This window comes from Melospiza melodia, chromosome 9 (assembly GCF_035770615.1).
Source record: "Melospiza melodia melodia isolate bMelMel2 chromosome 9, bMelMel2.pri, whole genome shotgun sequence".
Classification (NCBI taxonomy): domain Eukaryota; kingdom Metazoa; phylum Chordata; class Aves; order Passeriformes; family Passerellidae; genus Melospiza; species Melospiza melodia.
The window spans coordinates 17,347,435-17,367,628 of NC_086202.1; the positions used below are offsets into that span (position 1 = coordinate 17,347,435).

General features: G+C 46.5%; 1 protein-coding gene across 2 annotated transcripts; it reads left to right on the forward strand.

Moving 5' to 3' along the window:
• The first annotated feature begins 70 nt into the window (after positions 1 to 70).
• CXCL12 (C-X-C motif chemokine ligand 12) lies at positions 71 to 17,973 on the forward strand. 2 transcript variants are annotated; one of them, XM_063163575.1, is made up of 5 exons: positions 71 to 233; positions 5,065 to 5,182; positions 8,550 to 8,636; positions 12,075 to 12,172; positions 13,987 to 17,973. In XM_063163575.1, the coding sequence occupies exons 1-5, from the start codon at positions 173 to 175 to the stop codon at positions 14,016 to 14,018; spliced, it is 396 nt and encodes a 131-aa protein (XP_063019645.1). In that variant the 5' UTR covers positions 71 to 172; the 3' UTR covers positions 14,019 to 17,973. The 2 variants fall into 2 exon arrangements, with proteins under 2 accessions (XP_063019645.1, XP_063019646.1); XM_063163576.1 differs by lacking the exons at positions 12,075 to 12,172; positions 13,987 to 17,973 and adding an exon at positions 10,194 to 10,919.
• The last annotated feature ends 2,221 nt before the right edge of the window (positions 17,974 to 20,194 follow it).

Genomic DNA, 20,194 nt, shown 5'->3' on the forward strand with positions numbered 1-20,194 from the left:
CCCGCCCCCGGCCCCTCTATAGCGGGAGGGGCGGAGGGGCCGCCAGCAGCAGAGCGCCGCGGCCGCCGGGACGAGCGGAGCAGAGCCGAGCAGAGCGGAGCAGAGCCGAGCAGAGCCGAGCCGAGCAGAGCCGAGCAGAGCAGCGCCTGCCGCCTCCTCCAGCCAGCCCAGCATGGAGCTCCGCGCCCTGGCGCTGCTCGCCCTCGCCCTGGCCGTCATCTCCCTCTCGGAGGGTAAGTGGGCTGCGGGGCCGGGAGCGATGGTCCCGCGGAATCCCCCGCTCTTCCCCCTCTCCCCGCAGCTGCACCGCTCTCCTGGCTCGGCTCAGATGTGTCTGGGGAGCCAAAGCGATGGCTGTGCAAAGCTGGAAGCAGGCGGGCTCCCATTCCTCCCTCTCCTCCATCCCTCCCTGGCTTTTTTCAAAGAGCTGGCCAAAGCGGTTCTCTCTGCCAAACTCGCCCCAGATTGAAGTCGTCTGGGGGAAGGCTTTCAGCAGCGCTCCGTCTGCAGGGAGGTGGTTTGGCTGCTAAATATGCATATCGACTTTCCCTCTAACAAAAAAAACCCCAACCCTAAAAGTTACCAGGAATTAGAAACAGGCGGTTGTTCGGTACCTCTTCTGTCCCCTGTCGTGGTCTATCTTTCCTCAATCAGGGCAGAGCTGAGTCAAAGCGGTCACTGGGTAGGAATGTACCGCACGGGGATGTTTTGGGGTGCAGGGAGCTGCCGTGACGGGGGGTCTGGGGGTCCGCGGGCTGGCGGCGTGGGGCGCGCAGCCACATCCGACCCGCAGCGCCGCGCCACAGCCCGCTCGCCCCACGCCGTCCCCGCCGTCCCGCGTGTCGCGCCGCAGCCCGGTGCCAGCTCCAGGTGCCCGGGTTACTGTGCCAGCTGTGCTCCGTGGAGTGCCCCGAGTTCGGACAGCCCCGGAGGCAGCGGACACCCGCGCTGTCCCGGGGAGCTCTGTGCCCCGGGACTCCGGGCGGGACGAGGGCTCTGGCCGCCACCTCTGGGCATCCTCCGGACGCTCCTCCTGCGGCTGGCAGAGATTTGCCCTCTCTCGTTGCCTCGTCGAGTGTCCTCTAGCTGGGTTTTCACACCTCCGCTCTCATTCTGTTCTCCTGTTCTTACCTATGAAACTTTGGTGTTCTCCACCCAGGGAGGTAGAGGATGCTCTCCGGTGCCCTCCTTGTTTAGCTTGAGAGAGTTTAGTTTTCCCCGAAGATTTCCCGGTGCCTTTCCGCACAACAGCCCCGTCCCGCTGGAGCACGGAGCCGGCCCTGCCCGGAGAGGCCCCAATGTCCCGGGCAGGTGGACTCCAGCCGCCGCCGCGTTCGCCGCATCCACTGCCCCGGGGCTGCGGGATGGGAAGCGACAGCGGCAGGTAGCGGAGGCAGAGCCGGGGGACCACGGTTGGCAGTGCCAGCTCCAGCCCCCGGCTGCCAGCCTCACCAGCTGCCGAGCGGCTGGGGCCGCCGGTGCCTGAGCGGCTTCCCTCGTCTCTGGAGGGAGGAAGGGACAGGGGCTCTTATCCCCCTTACATCCTTACAGCGCCCAGCTGCAGCCCGGCTTGCCTCCAGCCGGCTGCTCTCCACCCTGACAGCGGGACAAGCGTGTGTGTCGGGACAAGAGTGTGTGTCGGGATAAGCGTGTCGGGACCTGGCTACCTGAGGGAGGAGATGGCTCACAAGGGCTGGAGAGAAATTAGTGTAAGCAAAGTGACCCCACTGTCTTGCGGTGGTTAGAGTGGAGGTTTTTGCCTACTTTGCGTGTCATTAAGTGTTCTCAGCCCTGATCCAGATGAGGGCTCACAGGGCTGCCTTGTGCTGGGGAGCAGGTGAGCTCTGAATTCTTCTTAGTTACCTGGTAAAGCTGTGTGTCTGTCTATCCCAGCCTTGCTTTCCAGGGAAATGGAGATGCTCTACACTTAAAAAGTTATCAGCCATCTCCTGATAATGATAAATGCACCCTAGGCTGAACAGAAGTAAAATGATTTCCTCAAATGTTTTGTCTGTTTGTGTCCATCCTGCTTTCCTGGGTATAGATTCCCTCTCTATTCAAGCATCCAGAGCTTCCTAGTCCACACAGCATGTTACTGATAACTGCAGCAGAACTGGGAACTGCCTTCTTCCCTCACTGTCCCGTTTCAGTGTGGGTAAGGAGAGGCAGATCCCTGTGGGATGAAGTAGGTACTGTCCAGCACTGACAAGTGGCCACTCTGAGAACACTTTGTTTGTGCTTTGTCTCTAGAGAGAATCTGTCAGCAAAAGTAGGTGTTCAGAGACAACAAAACTCAACTTGAGTTGGAAAACAATAAAACTGTTTATTCTTTGAAAAGTTCCAAAACACAAACTCCTAGTCGAGACCAAAGGGGGTGTTCTCTTTTTGTTAGGTTGAAGGAATGACATTGAGATGTCAAACCGGCATCTGGCTGTTCTGTAACTTTTCACTGTATTCATCCATTTGAACCAAATGTGCCAGACACATAAAAGTCTCAAAAGCTTTGTGTGCCATCAGTTACATGTTTTCATGTAATAAGGCAATTAACAGATTATACTAATTTGCTGTACTGAGAGAATGGCTTCAGCTTGTGCTATGTTTGATAGATGTCAGAGAACTCGGAGTACAGATTGGTAGATTAGAGCTGATTAAGCTGAATAATTAATGTACATGCAAGAATATGTTTCAAATTTTGAAAAGAGATAAAGAATGGCTTTGTCAGCCTCAGAGTAAGACCAGAAATGTTCCTGTCCTAAATTACAGCCTCCAAACAGCCCCTTCCCTCTCCTGCTTTTGGAAGATAGGGGCTCATGTGTTGGAAGATGCCATATGCACCAGTTTTCCCTGGGTTTGAGCCTTGTTGATAGCATGGTGAGACAGGAGTCACTGATTCCCTGTTGGGGATGCAGAGAGCTGACCCAGTGGTGCTCAGTGCCTGCTCCTGATCACCAAGAAAGGCACACAGAAATAAACACCAAAGGGATTCTTGTGCTGGGAGGGGGTTTGTCATTCCACTGCATCTTGGGGTAACAGCACACTGATACTGGGGCTTCCCCTCTTCCTTGCTGTGCTGGACGCTTTTTCTTGGGCAGGAAACAACTTTGGGACTTATGTTTAGTCATGGTTAAACTTTCTCTGTTCCTGATTTCAAATGGTATGGGATTGAAAATCCCACCTCGAGTCTGAGGGAGGACAGGATTGCATTATCAAATCGTGGATCTGAACAGTTCATCTCTTGCACGTTGTTTAAGTTAAAGCTGGCTTAAGCTTGGTTGGGACAAGCTTGCAGAGACACTATCACTACAGATGTGCTGAGAGTTGTTTGACTGTATTCAGTTTCAGCCCCCCTTTCCAATACAAATCCACAGATGTGTAGCTGTCAGGCACAGATTTGCAGTGGGAAATCCTAGTGCCTTCCTCACTCCTTTCCACATTAGCACTAGGCAGTCTAATCCATGTTCTCGGGGCTCACTCTGTAGCCCTCCTTCCTCCTTTCCCTGCACATTATTAACTCACAGATGGAACCGCTGTTTGCAGTGGCAGAAAACTGATGGAAAAGTCCTTCAATTTTTTCGATTTATAGCCCAGATTCTGGTGTGAATCAGGAGAAGTTCTATTCCCGCTGATCGGTTCCTCTCCTGTGGGATCTGATTCTGCCTCATCTCTTGGTAGAGACACTGGGAAAAAAAGGGCCTTCTCTCCTCAGGACGGGCCAATTTCACCCTGTTGTCTGTGGTTATGCGTGCTAGAGACAGGCATAGATTAATGTGCAATATATGTAGATCTGCTGCGCTTGAAAACCTGTCTCTTTTCTCACCTTCCTAGACAGCTGTTTAGGAATTCCAAGCCCTTCCTGGCTCTTTATCTCCCCATTTGCCTTGAAAGGGAACTGGGTTTGGATGCTGCAAGTATTCCTGTGTGGCTAAACAAACAGGATGGCGGATTGCCATATGGGATCTCAAGCCCTGCCAGATATAGATCTGACCATCTACAGCATGAACCAGATTTTAAGGGTTAGGTGTATGAATTTAATTCCTCCCGGAGGCTGAAAACTGCTCCACTGGGAAATTCTTTAAAATCTTAGGCATCTCTTAGATTTCCGGGCAAGGCTTCTGTGCTTGTGTTTTATTGTGCATGGCGCTTTCAGACTTACAGTCCGATGAAGACCTTGCTTAGGTGCACTTGATTGCCAGTAATTAAGTTGTGCCATAGAGAAATCGGGCATCAGGGGCTGTGGTAGGCGCCAGGCTGCTTTCCTCAGTCCTGCATACATATACATGGCAGATTTTTAGCCTAAGGGGTTAAACTTAATTCTGTCCCTAGTGATGGCAGTGACAGAACTCTCATCCAGCCTGGTGGCCCCTGAATAGTGTATTGGGGACGCCCTGGCTGATAAGTGTCTCCTCGATTGCCTTACTTAGCCGCAGGCTAGAAATTCAAAAGACTCCGGGTGTCAGATGTGAAGCCGCTGGGATCTCGCCTCTCCTGTGCGGGCACCTCTGCTGGGAGCCGGGGCTGCTGCGGCGGGGAGAGGTCAGCTGGGCCTGGGAACGCCTGCAAAGCCAGAGCCTTTCTGTAGCCGCTAAGTCCCCTGTGAAAAGCCTGCACCTGAGCCGAGCCGGTTTGATCTGAGCTCCCTGGAATTCATCTCTTTCTTCTGGCTACCTTCTAATTTGGCCTCGGGTCAAAATCGTTTGAGTAGAACAACACGGAGGACAAGTGCCCCCTCTTTTGGCCTTTATCTTGTCTAATTACGGGGAGCATCCCTGTACAATGGCGCGGCTCCTTATTCTAATCTCTTCCATTTTACTTATCTCCATCTTCTCTCCCTCTTCTTTTGTCTTCCAAAATCCTACGCACCCTTGTTGAAAGGCCGGGCGCTGAGCTGAATGGATTGTGCTCTGAGCTGTGGGCAAATGCTCTCCCAAAGCTACAGTTTTTCTGCTGCTTTTTCCCCACCTGCATTTTCGGAGGGCGTTTATTTCTGTGAGCCCTGAGCGGTGTATCTGTGCTGCTGACCGGGAGCCAGAGGTAACGTGTCCTTTCCCTCCCTTTGTCCCGCAGAGAAACCCGTCAGCCTGACTTACCGATGTCCCTGTCGATTCTACGAGAGCAACGTGGCAAGAGCCAATATTAAGCACCTCAAAATCCTCTCCACACCCAACTGCTCACTTCAGATTGTGTAAGTCTCTTGCTCCTTTCACCTGGGTGCAAATCTGGGCTGTTAAAAAGAAGGGTCACAGAGCTGGTGCCTGCCCTGGTGGTTGAATTTCAGTCTGCTTCATGCCATGACTCCCAATTCATCTCTTCACCCCCTGTGTCAGGGACTGCTGGACCCTGCTTTACGCATGTAAAGGAGCCCAGCTGTTGTTTCCCAGCTGTGTTCTCTGTGATGTCCCCATCACTGTGTGATCCCATGTGCTGTTCCCCCGTGGGTATGTGAGCAGGAATGTCAGACAGGCTGTGCACGGCCTTGGATGTGGAGCTTCACACCCTGGGTAAAACCTTCACAGTGGTCTGAGTCTTCTAATGGGTCACTTCTCCATGGAGTGGAGCTCAACAAGCAAAAGGAATTCCTGTGTTTCATGTATCCTCTGCAGGAGGCACAGACCCTGGAAATGTGATGGCTTAATCTAGGGATGCTTGCCAGGCAGGGACTGACTCAGTAAACTGCAGCAGAACAGAAAAATGGGCTCCCAATGGAAAATAGCCCCCCCCTTTTTTTTTTTTTTTGCTGGAAAAGCAATCCTCATTTTCAGGAAACATTGGGATTTTGTTTGTTCGTCTTTGTAGATGTGTATGTATGTGTATGTTTTAGGAAGGTCTTTTTTGCTCACTTCTTCATGGGTGATCCCCTCTCAAAATTCAAAACCTTCTGAAGAAAAAACTCCTTAGCATTCATCTTTTCATTGCAAGGGAACCTTACTACTCTCAACTTCTGTTAACCTCTGTAAGAGGGTGTCAGGGGCAAGGTTTGGTTTCTGTGCAGTGATCCCATTACTGGTTCTGTCTTTGCCCCATATGTTGAGCCCTTCCTCTTGCAACTCAAATGCTGTAAAAATCAATTTTTGTCGTTCAAAACCTTTGCACTCAGAAAACTGGTGTGGTTTCATGAGATTGCTCAGGAATGCATGTGAGCGGTTATCCATTCATGAACCAATTTTTATTAGTATAGGTTTTTTCTGTCTTAAACCACTCTGTGTATATCACACACATTTTATCATGTGCCTTCTGCCTTAGGATTTGGTGGAAGACAGTGAGAAAAATGTAAGCCTCAGCTGAGAAATAATTTCCTTTCAGAAAAATGGCAAAACCAGCTGTGACTAACTCTGATCTCTACCTATAAACAATTTTGGCAGCAAGCATGCACTAGTGCATGGATTTGTGCTCTGGGACTGTCAGTGGTGTCGTAAGAATCCCAGTGCTAAGGCTTTTTAGATGATCTGGAATTATCTGGACTAGTTTCAAGAAAATGTCAGCATTTAAGACAGGATAGAGTATATATTTATCTCTTAACATAGGATTATAGTAATTAGAGATAAATAAGAGCATGAAATGCAGAAACAGAAACATCTCATGTTCTTGCCCATTCCTGACCGAAATGTGTTTGTGTGGGCTACACACAGGACATACAAACCTATAATTGACCCTGTTTTTGTTACTTTGACAAGTAAGGTACTTGATACATCCCTCCAAATACCCTTGAAACATGACTTTAAACTAGGTCTTCATCAAAACAGGAGATGAAATAAGTCAAAGCCAACACATGAATTTCTCATCTTGATTAATTTGAAGCATTAAAAAACAAAGGTGTAAAAAAATTAAAAGCTGCCATTTTCAGGAATAGAGAACTAAGTGAAATATACAGTTGCTAGGAGATATTTTCTGAGTTTATTGTTTGGGATTTTTTTGTTTTGGTTGAGGTTTTTAGTTTTGTTTTTGTTTGCTTGTTTGTTTGTTTTTTCACAAGTATATTTTCCTTTTTGGTTAAGGAGACAAAAAGCCTAAGAGCAGACTTTTTTCTTTCATTCTATTGAAATCATCTCTCCAAATTCAGGGAACTCTTCTGTCAATGTCTACTTCTAAAAAGTCCACACTAAATTCCTTGCTTTTCAGTACAGGGAAATGAGCATTTTTAGCAAGCACACACCTAAACCAGTCCAGGTTAAACACTCCATACAATTTCCTGTGTCTCCTTCTTGCACATGGAACAGGGACTCACAGGCTCAGAAATGAGTGTCTGAAGAAATCAGTGTGTCAGTATGAGGTGAGAGGAATTGTGTTGAATGTGGCTGGAGACTGGTTACGTGTGCTTCTGCTTCTGTACCCTGTGAGGTCAGCTGAAGAATTCCCAGGCATTGCTAACATCAGCAAATCCATTCTTACACACTGTTGGTATCACTTAACTGGAAATGCTCCAGCTTGGCACTGCTGTAAGGGAAATATGAATCAGGCCCATTCATCTCTGTGCTGGAGCAGGGGTTGCAGGACTGATCCTTGATGTGTTTATGTTACAACTGTGTCGTTGCATAACTTCAGACCAAGGAGCCTTTTTGACCTCTTATTTCTTACACCATCATTTTATATTCTGCAGATTTCATTTTATAAAGGGAGGAATATTATGGCTTCCATCCAGCAAATGTTTAAACAAGTACTGAACTTATTCATATGGGCACTTCCATAAAATTGCTGTTCTCTGCACTTTCCCAAGGCAGAGGCTGGAGCAGCTGGGGCAGAGGCAGGGTGCTGCAGGGAATGTGGGAGATAACAGCTCTTTCGAGGTCCTGAGATCCCTGGAGGGTGAAACCTGTTGATGAGAAGCTATTTGTCCTGTTTCTGAATGAAAGATTCAGAGAGCCCAAGTGTCAAATTCACAGAGAATTCGAATTAACTAAAAAATCTGCTGTGGGAAGTGCAGCTTGGACATCCAGGAGAAAACCCTCAGGAGGTTTCTGCCTTTGGTTCCAATGCTGAGTGAATACATGAGGAGAAACTTGCCTCTGGCACTATGGCACTTTCAGTTGTCTTCCTCCCTGCAACCTGTTAATTCAGTCTTGGATAAAACAAAAAGCTAACAAGTGACTACACCCTTTCTTTCAGAACATCCATGAGGTGTCTGTCCTCAAAACATGTGAAACTTCAGTTTGGGGTTGAATTTAAAGAATTTAAAAGCTGTTTTAAATCAATTACTTGCAAAAATTACCTACATTTACCATTTCAGTATTTCCAAATGAAATTTTTCTGTTGATGACGGTGAGCTCTCATTCATGGTCCAGGTATGAATTGGAGGTCTTAGATTCAAATTTTGTGTCTGTTCCACTCACACATGATTCCCAGTACAGACCTGTCAAAGGAGAGAGATGGTTTCCAAGCCAGGGATATTTATAATAGGTGAGGGAGGTCAAGGATGGGAGAAATAATTCACATCTTCATGGATTAACCAAAAGCAGCACTGGCACCCAAGGAAAATAAGGCACAGTGTGGGGGGAAGTGGGTGTGGGCTGTGGAATTTGCACACCAGACTCACTCTGACTTTTCTCCTTTGGCAGTGCAAGGCTCAAGAGCAACAGCAAGCAAGTGTGCATTGATCCCAAGTTAAAGTGGATCCAGGAATATCTGGAGAAAGCTTTAAACAAGTAAGGCAAGAGACAAATGGACTTAACAGCTAACATCCTGAATTATTAAAGGGTAGAACATTAAGGGCTGGCTTTTACCATGTGGACAAAGTACTTGTGGAATCAGATATTGTTTCAAAGAAGGGTTTGGAGTTGACATAATTTGTATTAAAACAACAGTTTCTAATATATCCTAGATGTTAAACTAAGAATTTTGCCAGGGTTTGAGGCAAAAAATTGTGCTAATGAGTTTGTTCTGGGGTCCCGAACTCATCCTCTTCAAAAAAGAAAAAAAAAAAAAGCTGTTCTCCCAAGGAAAATTCTTCCTTTAATGCCCTTTCTTCTCCAGCCAAACTACAATTTCTTGAGAATCTATATCGTTCCGGTGTCTTTGGAGCCCCTTCTCCATGTTACACTGGGTGTCTGCTTGCACAGGCAGCCGAGGCCTTGGGATTCTTGGTGCTGAAAATTGTTTCTCTGCTGCCCACTGTGAATGCTGTTAATGCTGGCCAAGGCACGATGGGCTACCATGAATAAGTCTTTCCCACAATACCAGGGGAAAGCCAGCCAAACTTGGCAAATTCAGACTTTTTAAACCTGTTTTTATTCCCCTTGAAAATGGTTGATCATGCCTACTTTGAGGTGGACTCAGCCCATCTCTGTTCAATGTTGTGATGAGCAGAGCAGCACCAAGCGCATTTTTGTGCTGAGCTGCAGGGGAGGGCTCCAGCCCTCAGCACTGAAAATGGTACATACCAAAGGATGGTACAAAGCATTCCCTTGCTTGCCCAGAGCCCTGGGCTGAGCTTGGTCCTGCAGCAACATTTTGGCCAGCTAGCCTACCTGTGCACTCAGTATCCCTGCCACCCTCCCATCACATTCCCACCCCACTTAACTGCGCTGTAACCCTGCTGAACCTTGTCCGCCCTGCATCTCTAGGGTGAAGGCAGGGCTGGAATCCAATCATTTGCCAAAACAATGTATTACTGGGGAAAGTATGGCCCCAGGGCAGATGAGGGGCACAGGTACCTGAATGGTCTCCACTGTTTCCTTTGTAAATGCATCTGACGAACAAGGGTCAGAGCTAAAAAAAGAAAAAAAAATTCTTTGTCCCCCTGTGTTTTTACAACAAGCAAGGGGGAAAATGCCACCAGAAGTAGAGAGATTCCTCCATGTGTCCCTTTTGGGGACTGCACTGGGGCCAAGAGTGAGGAGGAAGAAGGAAGGAAGCCAGCTAACTAAGCCAATGTGATTCCAGCCCTGACAGCTCCTCCCATCTCATCTGATGCTCAGTGCCTTCTTTGCTGCCAGCACTCAGCCCTTTTGTCCTCTGGACAAATTCTCTGCAGTGGTAATCCAGGTTAATGCTGCCAGAATGGCTTTGGATTTAGGCACAACTGAACCTAAGAGCAGGATGTGGCCCATACTGAATATCCTAGGGACCTGAGCCACTTGGTTTTACAAACTGGGAAAACCTGCTCAAGTTTTTGTTTACTATCATCCCCAACCTGAGATTTAGGAGGCGTTTTAGAAATCTGCAAGGTTGGGCAAATATGATTATGTGCCTGTCTGACTTAGGGGAGCAACTCAGCTGGAACATGTTCTGCTCTTACTACCACTAGTGAAGATCTGAGACCAGCCCTGCTGAAACCAGTGAGTCTGCCTGATCTCCAGCCAGATTCTGGGTTTTCTTTAATAATGCTAATACAGAAGCGATTCTGCCAATTTGGTGGATTCCTCCTGGTTTACATTGAGTAACAAGAGAGAATTTGGTCCCAGCTTTGTGAAATAAGATGACAGAAAGCATATATCTCCATCACCTAATCCTGTAATCATGGCATTATGTTCATTTTCCACCTAGTGATACTAGTACCAGTGGCATTTTCATGCTCCACAGAGAGTCAGGGCTATGTCTGTAGCATTTTCACAAGGCATGTTTTTGATATATTTTAGTGCACAGCTTTGACTTCTTCAATGAAATGTACTTTGAATATATTTATAGCGCATCAAACAATTCATATATTTGAATTGGAGCCATATGAATGTTGGTAGTTTAAAACACCAATATCCCTCTAAACTACTAACAGCTTGTAAAATGAATCTATATAGATCTATAAATGTTAATGTAGCTATCAGTTTCAATCAGCCATATATTATATTTTTTCACTTGTACCGAAATTGTATGAAATGTGACATTACCCTATATGCACTAGCAATAAAATGGCTAATTGTTTCATGTTATGAAAACCCAATTGTACATGAGAATTTATTTTTCTGGAATAAAATCAATACGTTTTGTAGAAAGGGCTCTTGTAATTGCTTAAGTAGAATCCAAACCGTGAAGACATCTTAATCTATACCAGTACTTCAATATGAAAATATCTTCAGTGTTATAATCTGCAGCTAAGGGCAAGGAAAAGTTCTTAAAAGAGTAGTCCGATACAGTTTAATATTATGAAACCAGAAATGGTTTTTACTAGGGAATTTTTTTGCTCACTAATTCCGCTTAGCATTTATTATTGCTTTATATTCATCACATCTCCATATAATATATACATGAGACATCAGTAAAACACATTCAGGCTGTCAGGAATCCAAATTCCTTAACTGGCTTTAGAAATCATTGTGCAGCTGCTGTGGCCAACATCATCCAGCATTCATCCACTGTCATGTTAATACAGTCCCACTTCAGAGCTCCCCTCGCTTCAAGATGCCGGAGTCCGTTAAGCTCGGTGGCTACTGCAGGAGAGATTTGATGGATCTGGAGAAGATAACAAACTCACATGGGAAAAATCTTTCCATTAAGCCAGCTGGGAGAAAGGAAAAGAAACTCTGAATGTGTAGGGGCTGGCTGTGTTGGCAGCCAAGCCCTGCTGCTGCCTTCCAAACCCTGGTGTAGCAGCTCTTCCTAATTTCTAACCTAATTTGTAAGTAACAGTTGAAGTACAAGGCGCCAGAAGAACAGACTCCCAATATTCCACCCAGCATGTGCTGGGTCAAGGCCCCACACGAAGGGGGACGATGTGGGTGTTTATTTTTACAGCCTTGTTTTAAGGCACCAAATGCCTTAAACCCCCTCAGAGCAGCCACTGGTTCTTGCTGATGTCAGCAGGAACACTGGGTGGGAAGCCAGAAATCCAGCTCTCCCTCTGCTTCCTCTGTACCTCAGGGGAACTTTTTGGATGGTGAGGCTCCTGAATGAGAAGTTCTGGAAGGCATTTGAGGAGGCTTTGGCATTTTGGGTAAAAGGGTTGTTCTGGCCTCAGGGTTTGCAAATGTTCTTCCACCAGGATGCTTTTACTTGTCTGGCATTTCTCTCAGACAGAGGTTATATGAAAGGGGATGTGATATTGCACCCTGCCAGCAAGATATGAAGGGACCATAAGATAAATGTGAATGAGGCCTTTGTATATGGATAATTTATGGCAGTCTTTTTCTTATATTTTTCTTTTAATTTAGACCACGTCATCGCACTCATAAAAAAAAGCAACAGAAGAAACGGGGCCCACTCTGCCCTTCCCGTGCAACACCACTAAAGTCTCCAGGGAGAAAGAATGGTAGGAGGCATTAGTTTCTGAGCTGGGACACCTCAGGTTGAAGTCCCTGCTCTTCCATTGACCATGTTATGGGACCTTGGGCAAATATATTAGCCTATCCAGACCTCCATTTTCCCCCATATTTGTTGAGGACAACATCTCTCCCCTTCCACCAAAAGAGTATTATAGAGATGAAACTCTCAAAACAGGGGGCAAGTTTAGCTACAGCAGATGTGGGATGATTTGCCCATTTTACAAATGGGAATTATAAAATTTACAAAATTTTACAAGTGGGAAAATGGACACACAGAGAGACCAAAATAAACCTGAAGCAAAGACAAAGTCAAAAACAGGGTAAAGGTTTCGGAGCCCTATTTATTTTAGCTCCAATATCAAACTGACAGAGTTAAACTCTAACAGCTGTGAATTTGCCACTAGTGTTTTTTAATGAGAAATGCAGCACCACGTGGTGACAGCATGATGTGGTGCATGGGTGACTGGTTGCTGCCTTTCCTATGGGAGATGCTAGGCAATTCCCAGAGAATGGTGTTGTATATACCAGTGCTCTGGATGTCCCAAGTGTCCCAGGTTTTTGTTCCTCACAAGGGTGGTTTGTCATGCATTTCTGCACCAAGAGATACAGGGTTACTGCTGTGGGATGTTGGAAAAGATATCTCCAGAGGAGAAGTTTTCCTCATGGTTTAGTCATTGTCTTTGTGCCTAGATGAGTTTTCTGAGGCTGCCTTTACTGGGAGTCAGTCTCTAGCTGTGGTCACAGAGCCCTAGCTGTCCAGCAGGCATTGGAAGAGGTGTTAGTCAAGATGAGCTGAGACATCAGTATTTGAATAGCTGGTGTTGACCCTCTGCCACTTGTAACTGAGTCTTAGTGACCTCATCTAGATTGCAAAAGGCCACCAGCCTGGAGCAGGAACAGGAGTCACTTCAGACAAAACCTGGAGGCCATCAGCCCAAAGTGGCTCCTTGTTCTGGGTGAACCACACACACGAGACACTTGCACTTTGCTGTGATGCCTAACCCACACTCTCCTGGGTATCATGCTCACACTGAGCATGGCACACTCCATTTGTCTGCACCCCACCTGAGCTCCCTCCCTCAGCCCTCCAGGGCTCACAATGCAGTGCCTGCCTGCCTGTCACCTCACCTCACTGGGCAGCTGGTCACCACAAGCTCTGCTGTGGTCCCCAGCTGCTCACACCAGGTGGGGTCCCAGGGCAGGGAGGCTCAGGGTGGCTCCTGGCTGGCAGAACACTGCCTGCCTCTAGTCTCCAGCCACCCCACGGTGGAAGCCAAACAAGAGCAGAGCATGGGCTGCCCTCTACGTTCCTCCATCCTCACAGAGACCTGGCACTCTCTGGAGCTGCAGTCCATAAGCTCCATCAGAGTTGTGGGATAGGAGCAAATAGAGGAGGCATTCCCAGTGCCACTTGCTCTGCTACTGGGGCTGCTCACAAATGATTAATCTCTCCTTTCCCTGCTGTATTTTTTGCCGAGTTTCTTTGCCCACCGACAATTCTCTGCTCTGGCTTTCAAGTCCAGAATAAGCTTTCTAGCCAGCCTTCCTACTGTATTAGTTCTGAACACCTTACTAACTGCGATGAGAACAACCTGCCCAAAATAACACCCATTGCTGGGTTTGCCCTGCTGGGCCCCAGTAGCTCCTTGTGGAGAACTTCTCCCAAAATGTCCAGCAATTACTGGTTGGAGGGGCTGCCTTTGGGTTAGTCCAGACACAGATTTGCTGTTTGACTAGGCCTGATAAGCTTTTGCAACTGAAATAAACCTTAATAGTGTTTCACTTTCTTCTTCATCAACAGGAGGTTCAAGATGTAAGAGGCAAGCATTGTAAGCCGTCTACAGGATTTCTTACTGTAGGACCCAGAGAGCAGATAACCAGTATTAGGGACTGAATACATTTCACTGCTAACATGCAGCACAAAAGCAACGCTTCACGCAATTCCAAAGGTTTTTTCCTTGGTTCTTTTTGGGTTTTTTTTTGTTTGGTTTTTTTTCCCCTTGCACAAATTGGCTTGCTTTCATAGTGCTATTTTTATATAGTAAGATGTAACTATTTGAGAAAAATATGAATTTATACAGGTTGGTTTATTACCTAGCACTGGGGGCAGATACCAATTTAAACTAACCCTGTTATTATATGACATTTTATTTCCTTTGTTGTGTAGAGGTCCTGCTTTATTTAACTTTCTTTTGGTTCATACAAGTCTCCTGGAGTTTTAAACCTAGAAAGACATGAACTGTACAGTGCAATGATGTTGTGTAAGTAGTGGCGGAACTCCTTGCCTCCAGAAGTCATAGAGGCCAAGAACATAGGAAGGCTCAAAAGCATCAGACTGATGACAATAGACAACATTACCCTGGGTGGCATTACAGATATTTTGGGTGAGTGATTAAACTCAGGGCTACAGGGCTAAAGCCCTTCTCTGAAGATCAGAACCCTTGCTGACAGCTGTGAGCAGCTGGATCAATGCACATCTGGTACTGCAAGGTGCTAATACTTGGTTTGTAGCAGTTGTGTGTGTTAGGAGCCACAACACAGTTCTGATGTCATCTGGCATTTCCTATGTTCTTGTGTTTCTGATGATAAATTTAGCAAAAAAAAAAAAAAAAAAGGAATGGGTTATCAAAGCTCTGACCACAAGATCATGTTGCAAGCTGCTGGAGGAGTCAGATGCGCTGCCATGCACCAGGGATCTCCCAGCCATCCATAGGAGGGGACTTCAGCTTGCCTGTCTGGCTTTGCACTGAAGTAGGCTGAGATTTATTCACCCTTCACCTACATGAACAGTTGTACCTGCCTGAGGGCAGCCACACCCCTGATTGCTCTGGAGATGCCCAGAAGAGGATTTGTGGCCACACCTTGGAGAAGAGAGATGCCTGAGGCAGGAGGGGGTCTGCGCAGTTTGTAGAAGGAGAGGTGTTTCACTGGTGTGGAAATGAAGGCCAGCACTCCCAGTTCACCAGCTATCAGGGGTTTGCTGGTGAACAGGATAGCCTCTGGAATGCCCTTTGCAAAGCACAGCCTGTGACAGGCACCACTCCTTGCACTGATCCCCTAAGCCAGAAGTTTCTTCCTCCTTATTCCTTCCTGTATACACAATATCTGCTACGTGGTATGGAGAGACATCTGCAGCACTGCAAGGATCATGTCATGCTGTGCACTGAGATCTGGGGGGAAGCACATTTGTGCAGCACAATGCTTGTGTTTGTATGTATCTGTGTTTGTATTGTCAACAAAAAAATGTTGTAAGAGTGTCTTTTTTAAGCTGGTTGATTCAAAAGAAATCTTCCCTCTTCCCTGCAGCCTGTGTCAGGAACACTGAGAGGAGTGTATCACACTCCCTTTTGTGGTAGGCAACTTTAGTGCCACAGAGGCACTTTGGCTATCCAGGGACTCCATTATTTCCATGTGGATTCAGGTAAAAAATCTTGTCTTGTCCTTTCTGCAAAACAGGGCTATTGCAGAGAGGCCTTCAGCTGGGAACAACTCACCTCATTTGCTTTAAAGCAGAAACAAACTGCTGTGCCTAAAATATTTGTATTTGTGCTTTTGACATTCCTTTTGTTATCATTACCAGCCTGGTGCTTTAAGTATATTGTGTCTGTGTTTTGAAAGGTCTGGTACCACTGTACTTGATGAGATTGAAGTTTTGATATAGTATTAGTAGGATCAGATCCTCTCCTGGAAAGAGAAAGAAAGAAAGAAATTAATTTTATGAGAAAAGCAGAATTTTTCTATGTTCCCTGGGCTGTATTTGATATCCTAGACACCATTCCCACAAACCACCTGCATTTGTGAGTGGTTTGCCAGAGGTGGACATGTGAGTGTCCAAGCCAAGAATAACTGCAGAAAAAGTCACCCAGGAAAGAGCATCCTTCACACATAACTTCTGTCAAAGGACAGCCTGAGGTCTGATTGATCCCCATTGCAGTAAATGGAGAATTAAATAATCCTCTGATTTTGATTCAGCAGCATGCCCTGTTCATTATGACTGGGGCCATGACCGTTTTGTTTCCAGGGGAAGCTTTGGCATTCTGGTGAGAAGGTGGGTGAGAAGGTGGGCTAGGTAGATGTGACTGCACAGCCCTGCCAGTGCTCTGCTGCAGTCCTGATTACCAGGGAGTGCATCTGGGTCAGCACCAGCAGGGACAGGTCACTGGGAACGTGCCAACCCCACATGAGTGCTGTGACAGGAGCACTGAGATGGGCAGTACTGGAGCACCTGGTCAAACCCAGGCTCTGGATGGTATAGCCAGGTAGTGGAGGTACTGCAGCAAAGGGGGGCTCCTGTCAGCTTCACCTCTGGGGGCTGCAGGGCTAGACCCTGCTAAAGCAAGGGCATTTGTTCCTGGGAAAAAGGCATGAGGAGCAGCAGGAGGAAAATGCAGTCCATGGAAGGCAAGGGACGTTGCACAGCCAGGTGTTTGTGTGGTGTTTTGGGACTGTCTGCCCCAACCTCACACACAGGGACTGGGCCCTGACACCTCTGTGCTGCTGATGCTTCACTGCTCCTGCATCTGAGCCCACTCAGGGCACAGGGCTGCGCTCAGGGGCCAGCAGTGTGACCCTCCTCACCTGGGTAAGGTCAAGCAGGGCATGAATGCAGAGGTGACACAGACCTGGCCAGAGACTTGAGAACCTTTTAAAAGCTTTCTCTTGCTTTGGACCAAATTCAGCCTTGAGTGGGAAGCTTTGCTGTTAGCCTGACTCTGTTTGCATGATGCACTGGGGAGAGCAGCCTTGCTCTTGGCACCAGAAGGATCAATCTCTGGGCTGCCCAGTGCACCACGTGTTTGTCCTGTCCATGCCACGACCAGAGCAGGCTGAGGAGCAGCACTGGCAGCATCTCACTTGGGGAGAGCACTTGGTGTTCCCTCCTGCCTTAAACTGTAGACCAAAGACAGAGTCAGGGGAAGGAAGCGTGAGGAGATGGGGACCACATGTGAACAGGAGGGACAAGAGGTAACACTGAACCATGCTGAAAAAGCAGCTTCCATGAATGTGAAATCATCATGTGGGTATTTTCAATGTGCAGCTGTCAAATCCCAGTTCTAAGAGTAGATGGTATTTATTGCTGTGTCAGTTTTTTATTTATACTAGCTTTATACTTTTATGTATGAATATCTTATCTGAATTCTGCCTGAGGAAGAATGAAATGAAGGGTGATTTTGATGTGTTTTTGATTAGGGTGTTTGAGCAAAGGTGACTGTTTATTTTGCAATGAAAGCTTTTTTAAAAAGTTAAATATACACATTTTGTTGAAAATGCAGTTCCTATAGGAGTTTTTGTTGCCAATTTCCCTTTATTAGCCTCTAAAAGGTCTTTTTCTCTGGCAACTTGTTTTGAGTGATGTGATTTATAGCAGTCAAAGTTTTTTGCAAACTCATCACCTCAAATTTGATTTTTTTTTTCTTAACACCCCACCAAGATAATTGTTGTCTGAAAACACAAAACTTTGGTTGCCACAGAGAAGAAACATGTATCATAACAAAAGGGCTGCATGGACCTCCCATCCTTCATTCCTTAAGAACTCTGTTGTCAGAATGTGGTAAATACTGTACTTTATATTTTTATTAAGTAAAAAGAAGTATCTTCCCAAATAATGTGAAAAGGGTTTTGTATTTGTGTTCCTGTAAGGCAGCTTTTATGGAGGAGTTCTATTATGCTTTTGAAATTACTCCTTTCATAGAAAATTTTGAAAATAAACACTTTTATATTGTTGTAATTTCTCACATTAATGTGTATGCACCTAAAATTTTCTTAATAAAATATATGTCTGAATAAAGTTTTTGCTTGATTCTATTTTTTTTTCTCTTCACAAACAAACAGCTACAATCTTCATTCAGAAAAACATTCAGATGTGGTTTGTGTCCCGTTTCAAGGATGCCTCCATACAGCCCCAATGCCCAGACTCTGCAGGGAACCTGAGGTGAAGGATCCATGGGTCTGGCAGGGAGCAGCAGCTCAGCAGATTGAAATGTGCCATCTTCAAAGGAAACCGTTAACCATTTTTTCCCAAAACAATAACCCAAACTTTTTTTTTAAAGTTTTTTACTCTCTTCTTCCCCAAACTTTTCTCCTGCAGCAGTTTGACCTCAGTAGAACTGAGAGCTGTGAGCTGGTTTTGTTCCAGCAACAGAGATGCCATCATCATCATCTGTGCTGAGGTGGGGGGGATGAAGGTTTCTCTGAAAAGCATGAGGGGTAACAGGGAATGCATTGGACAAGAGCAGATGCGAACAACCCTGTCCTTGGGGCTGCTTTTCCCAGGGCACAGCAGGGTCAATATTCAGTTTGGAGAGGAAAAAAAATATTAGAGTCTTGTAGAACTGACCTGAGGACCTGCAGGTACAATCCTAACTTGGATGAGGTCGTAGGGGAAGTGCTGTGGGTTTCAAAACTATGAGTTGAAAACTGGTCTTTGTTCAGTGCATCTCCCCATCTGCCAAGTTCTCATGGCAAGAGGAAACTGTTTCCTGAGGTCACACCTACTGCAACACAGGTGAATCCCAGCACTGTGTACAGCTCTGGCTGCAGCAAAGCTCAGAGACAGCTTAATAGAACAGTGAAACAGTGCTTGAGCTGTTCCGAGCTTCTTGCTTAATAAATATTTCTTGTTCAAATTGATGCAAGGCAAAAGGCATGCAAAAAAGGGAAAGAGGAAGCTCAGATGACTGATGACCCCCTTGCAAATCCATCAATTATTTACCAAGACATTTATGAAAAACTAGTAGGTAATTGTGAGTGCAGATGGTCAGTGAGAGATTCCCTGGCCACTGCGAAATGCATTGGGAGTAATTAGCTACAAAATTCCACATTAATATTAAAGCATAGGCCACGTGTTCTGTGGAGCACTTTGCTGTGCCTTTCATCAGGTCTTTTCTCTCAAATGTGAAAGTTTTGGTTCTTGCTCCCTCAGCAAAGCATCATGGCAATGTGTCTGTGAACTGCCTAGGAATTGGAGGTGAGCCCACCTTATTAGCACATCTGGCTCTCTTCACAGGCAGCTTTCCAATATTAGCAAGCTGAAGGAAATCAGCTGCATTCATGGCCTCAGCCATCCTGACACTAATTATGGGATGGATTGATTAGGTCCTGGCATGCTACAGATCAGGGGACAACATGGTAAATGCTTCCTAGGACCACTGAGGATGTCACCACTGAGGATGTTACCTTGGATGGTACATGATGAGGGTCTCACCTAGCTTCTAGTGAGCATTTCCCTGTTTTATAACGCTACTTGCTCTCAAGTTGTCCCAAGGGTCTTTCAGACTAAACAAATATGTAGCATTAAGACTAGCAAAGGCAAAATGAAAAAAAAAAACAAAACCAGAACCCCCAAGATCTAGAAGCTGCAGCCAGAGAAATTCAAACTGAAAACAGATTTTTAAGTGTGGAATTGATTAGCCTTTGGAACACCTCCCCCAAGAGAGGGGGAAGGAAAGCCCTGATCCTTCCTATGCCTTCCTAGCAGGGCTGAAGGCCACTGTGGTGTTAGCCATACATACCTTGCTGGGCTCTCAGGGGACAGGGGGTGAGCACCTCTTGCCCCTGTTACAGTAGGGTCAGACAGGAGGAGCTGAAGATCCCTCTGGCCTCAGGAATCCATATGCAGAAAGCCCCAGTTCCAGGGGAGCATTCCTCAGCCTGCGTTATTAACAACACCTGCATATTATCAGCTCCTTGGACCAAGGCTGAGGATGACTCCAGCTGTTACACAGGAGACAGATCTGGGGTAGGAGGCTTTTATTTCTGGTCATAAAGGTTGCCCTCCAGCTGCAGGGGAAGAGGCATGGCAGTGAGAAAAGTCTGCAGCCTGTCCTGAGTCCTGCATGCACCAGCTTTGGGAGGAGAGGTTTGCTCACATAGGTGCCCTCTGGATCACACTGCTTACACAGGTGATATTTCTTGTAGGAATTCCCTGAGTTTCTGTCTTTGTCCTTTCTGCCTCTTGCCCTTCTTTGTCCTTCATGCTCTCCTCTTGCTCTTTTGGGGACCTTCTCTTT

Coding starts and splice junctions, on each gene's coding strand:
- CXCL12 (XM_063163575.1), top strand. CDS start 173: ATGGAGCTCCGCGCCCTGGCGCTGCTCGCCCTCGCCCTGGCCGTCATC. Junction 5,183..8,549: donor AACTGCTCACTTCAGATTGT/GTAAGTCTCTTG, acceptor CTCCTTTGGCAG/TGCAAGGCTCAAGAGCAACA. Junction 8,637..12,074: donor CTGGAGAAAGCTTTAAACAA/GTAAGGCAAGAG, acceptor CTTTTAATTTAG/ACCACGTCATCGCACTCATA.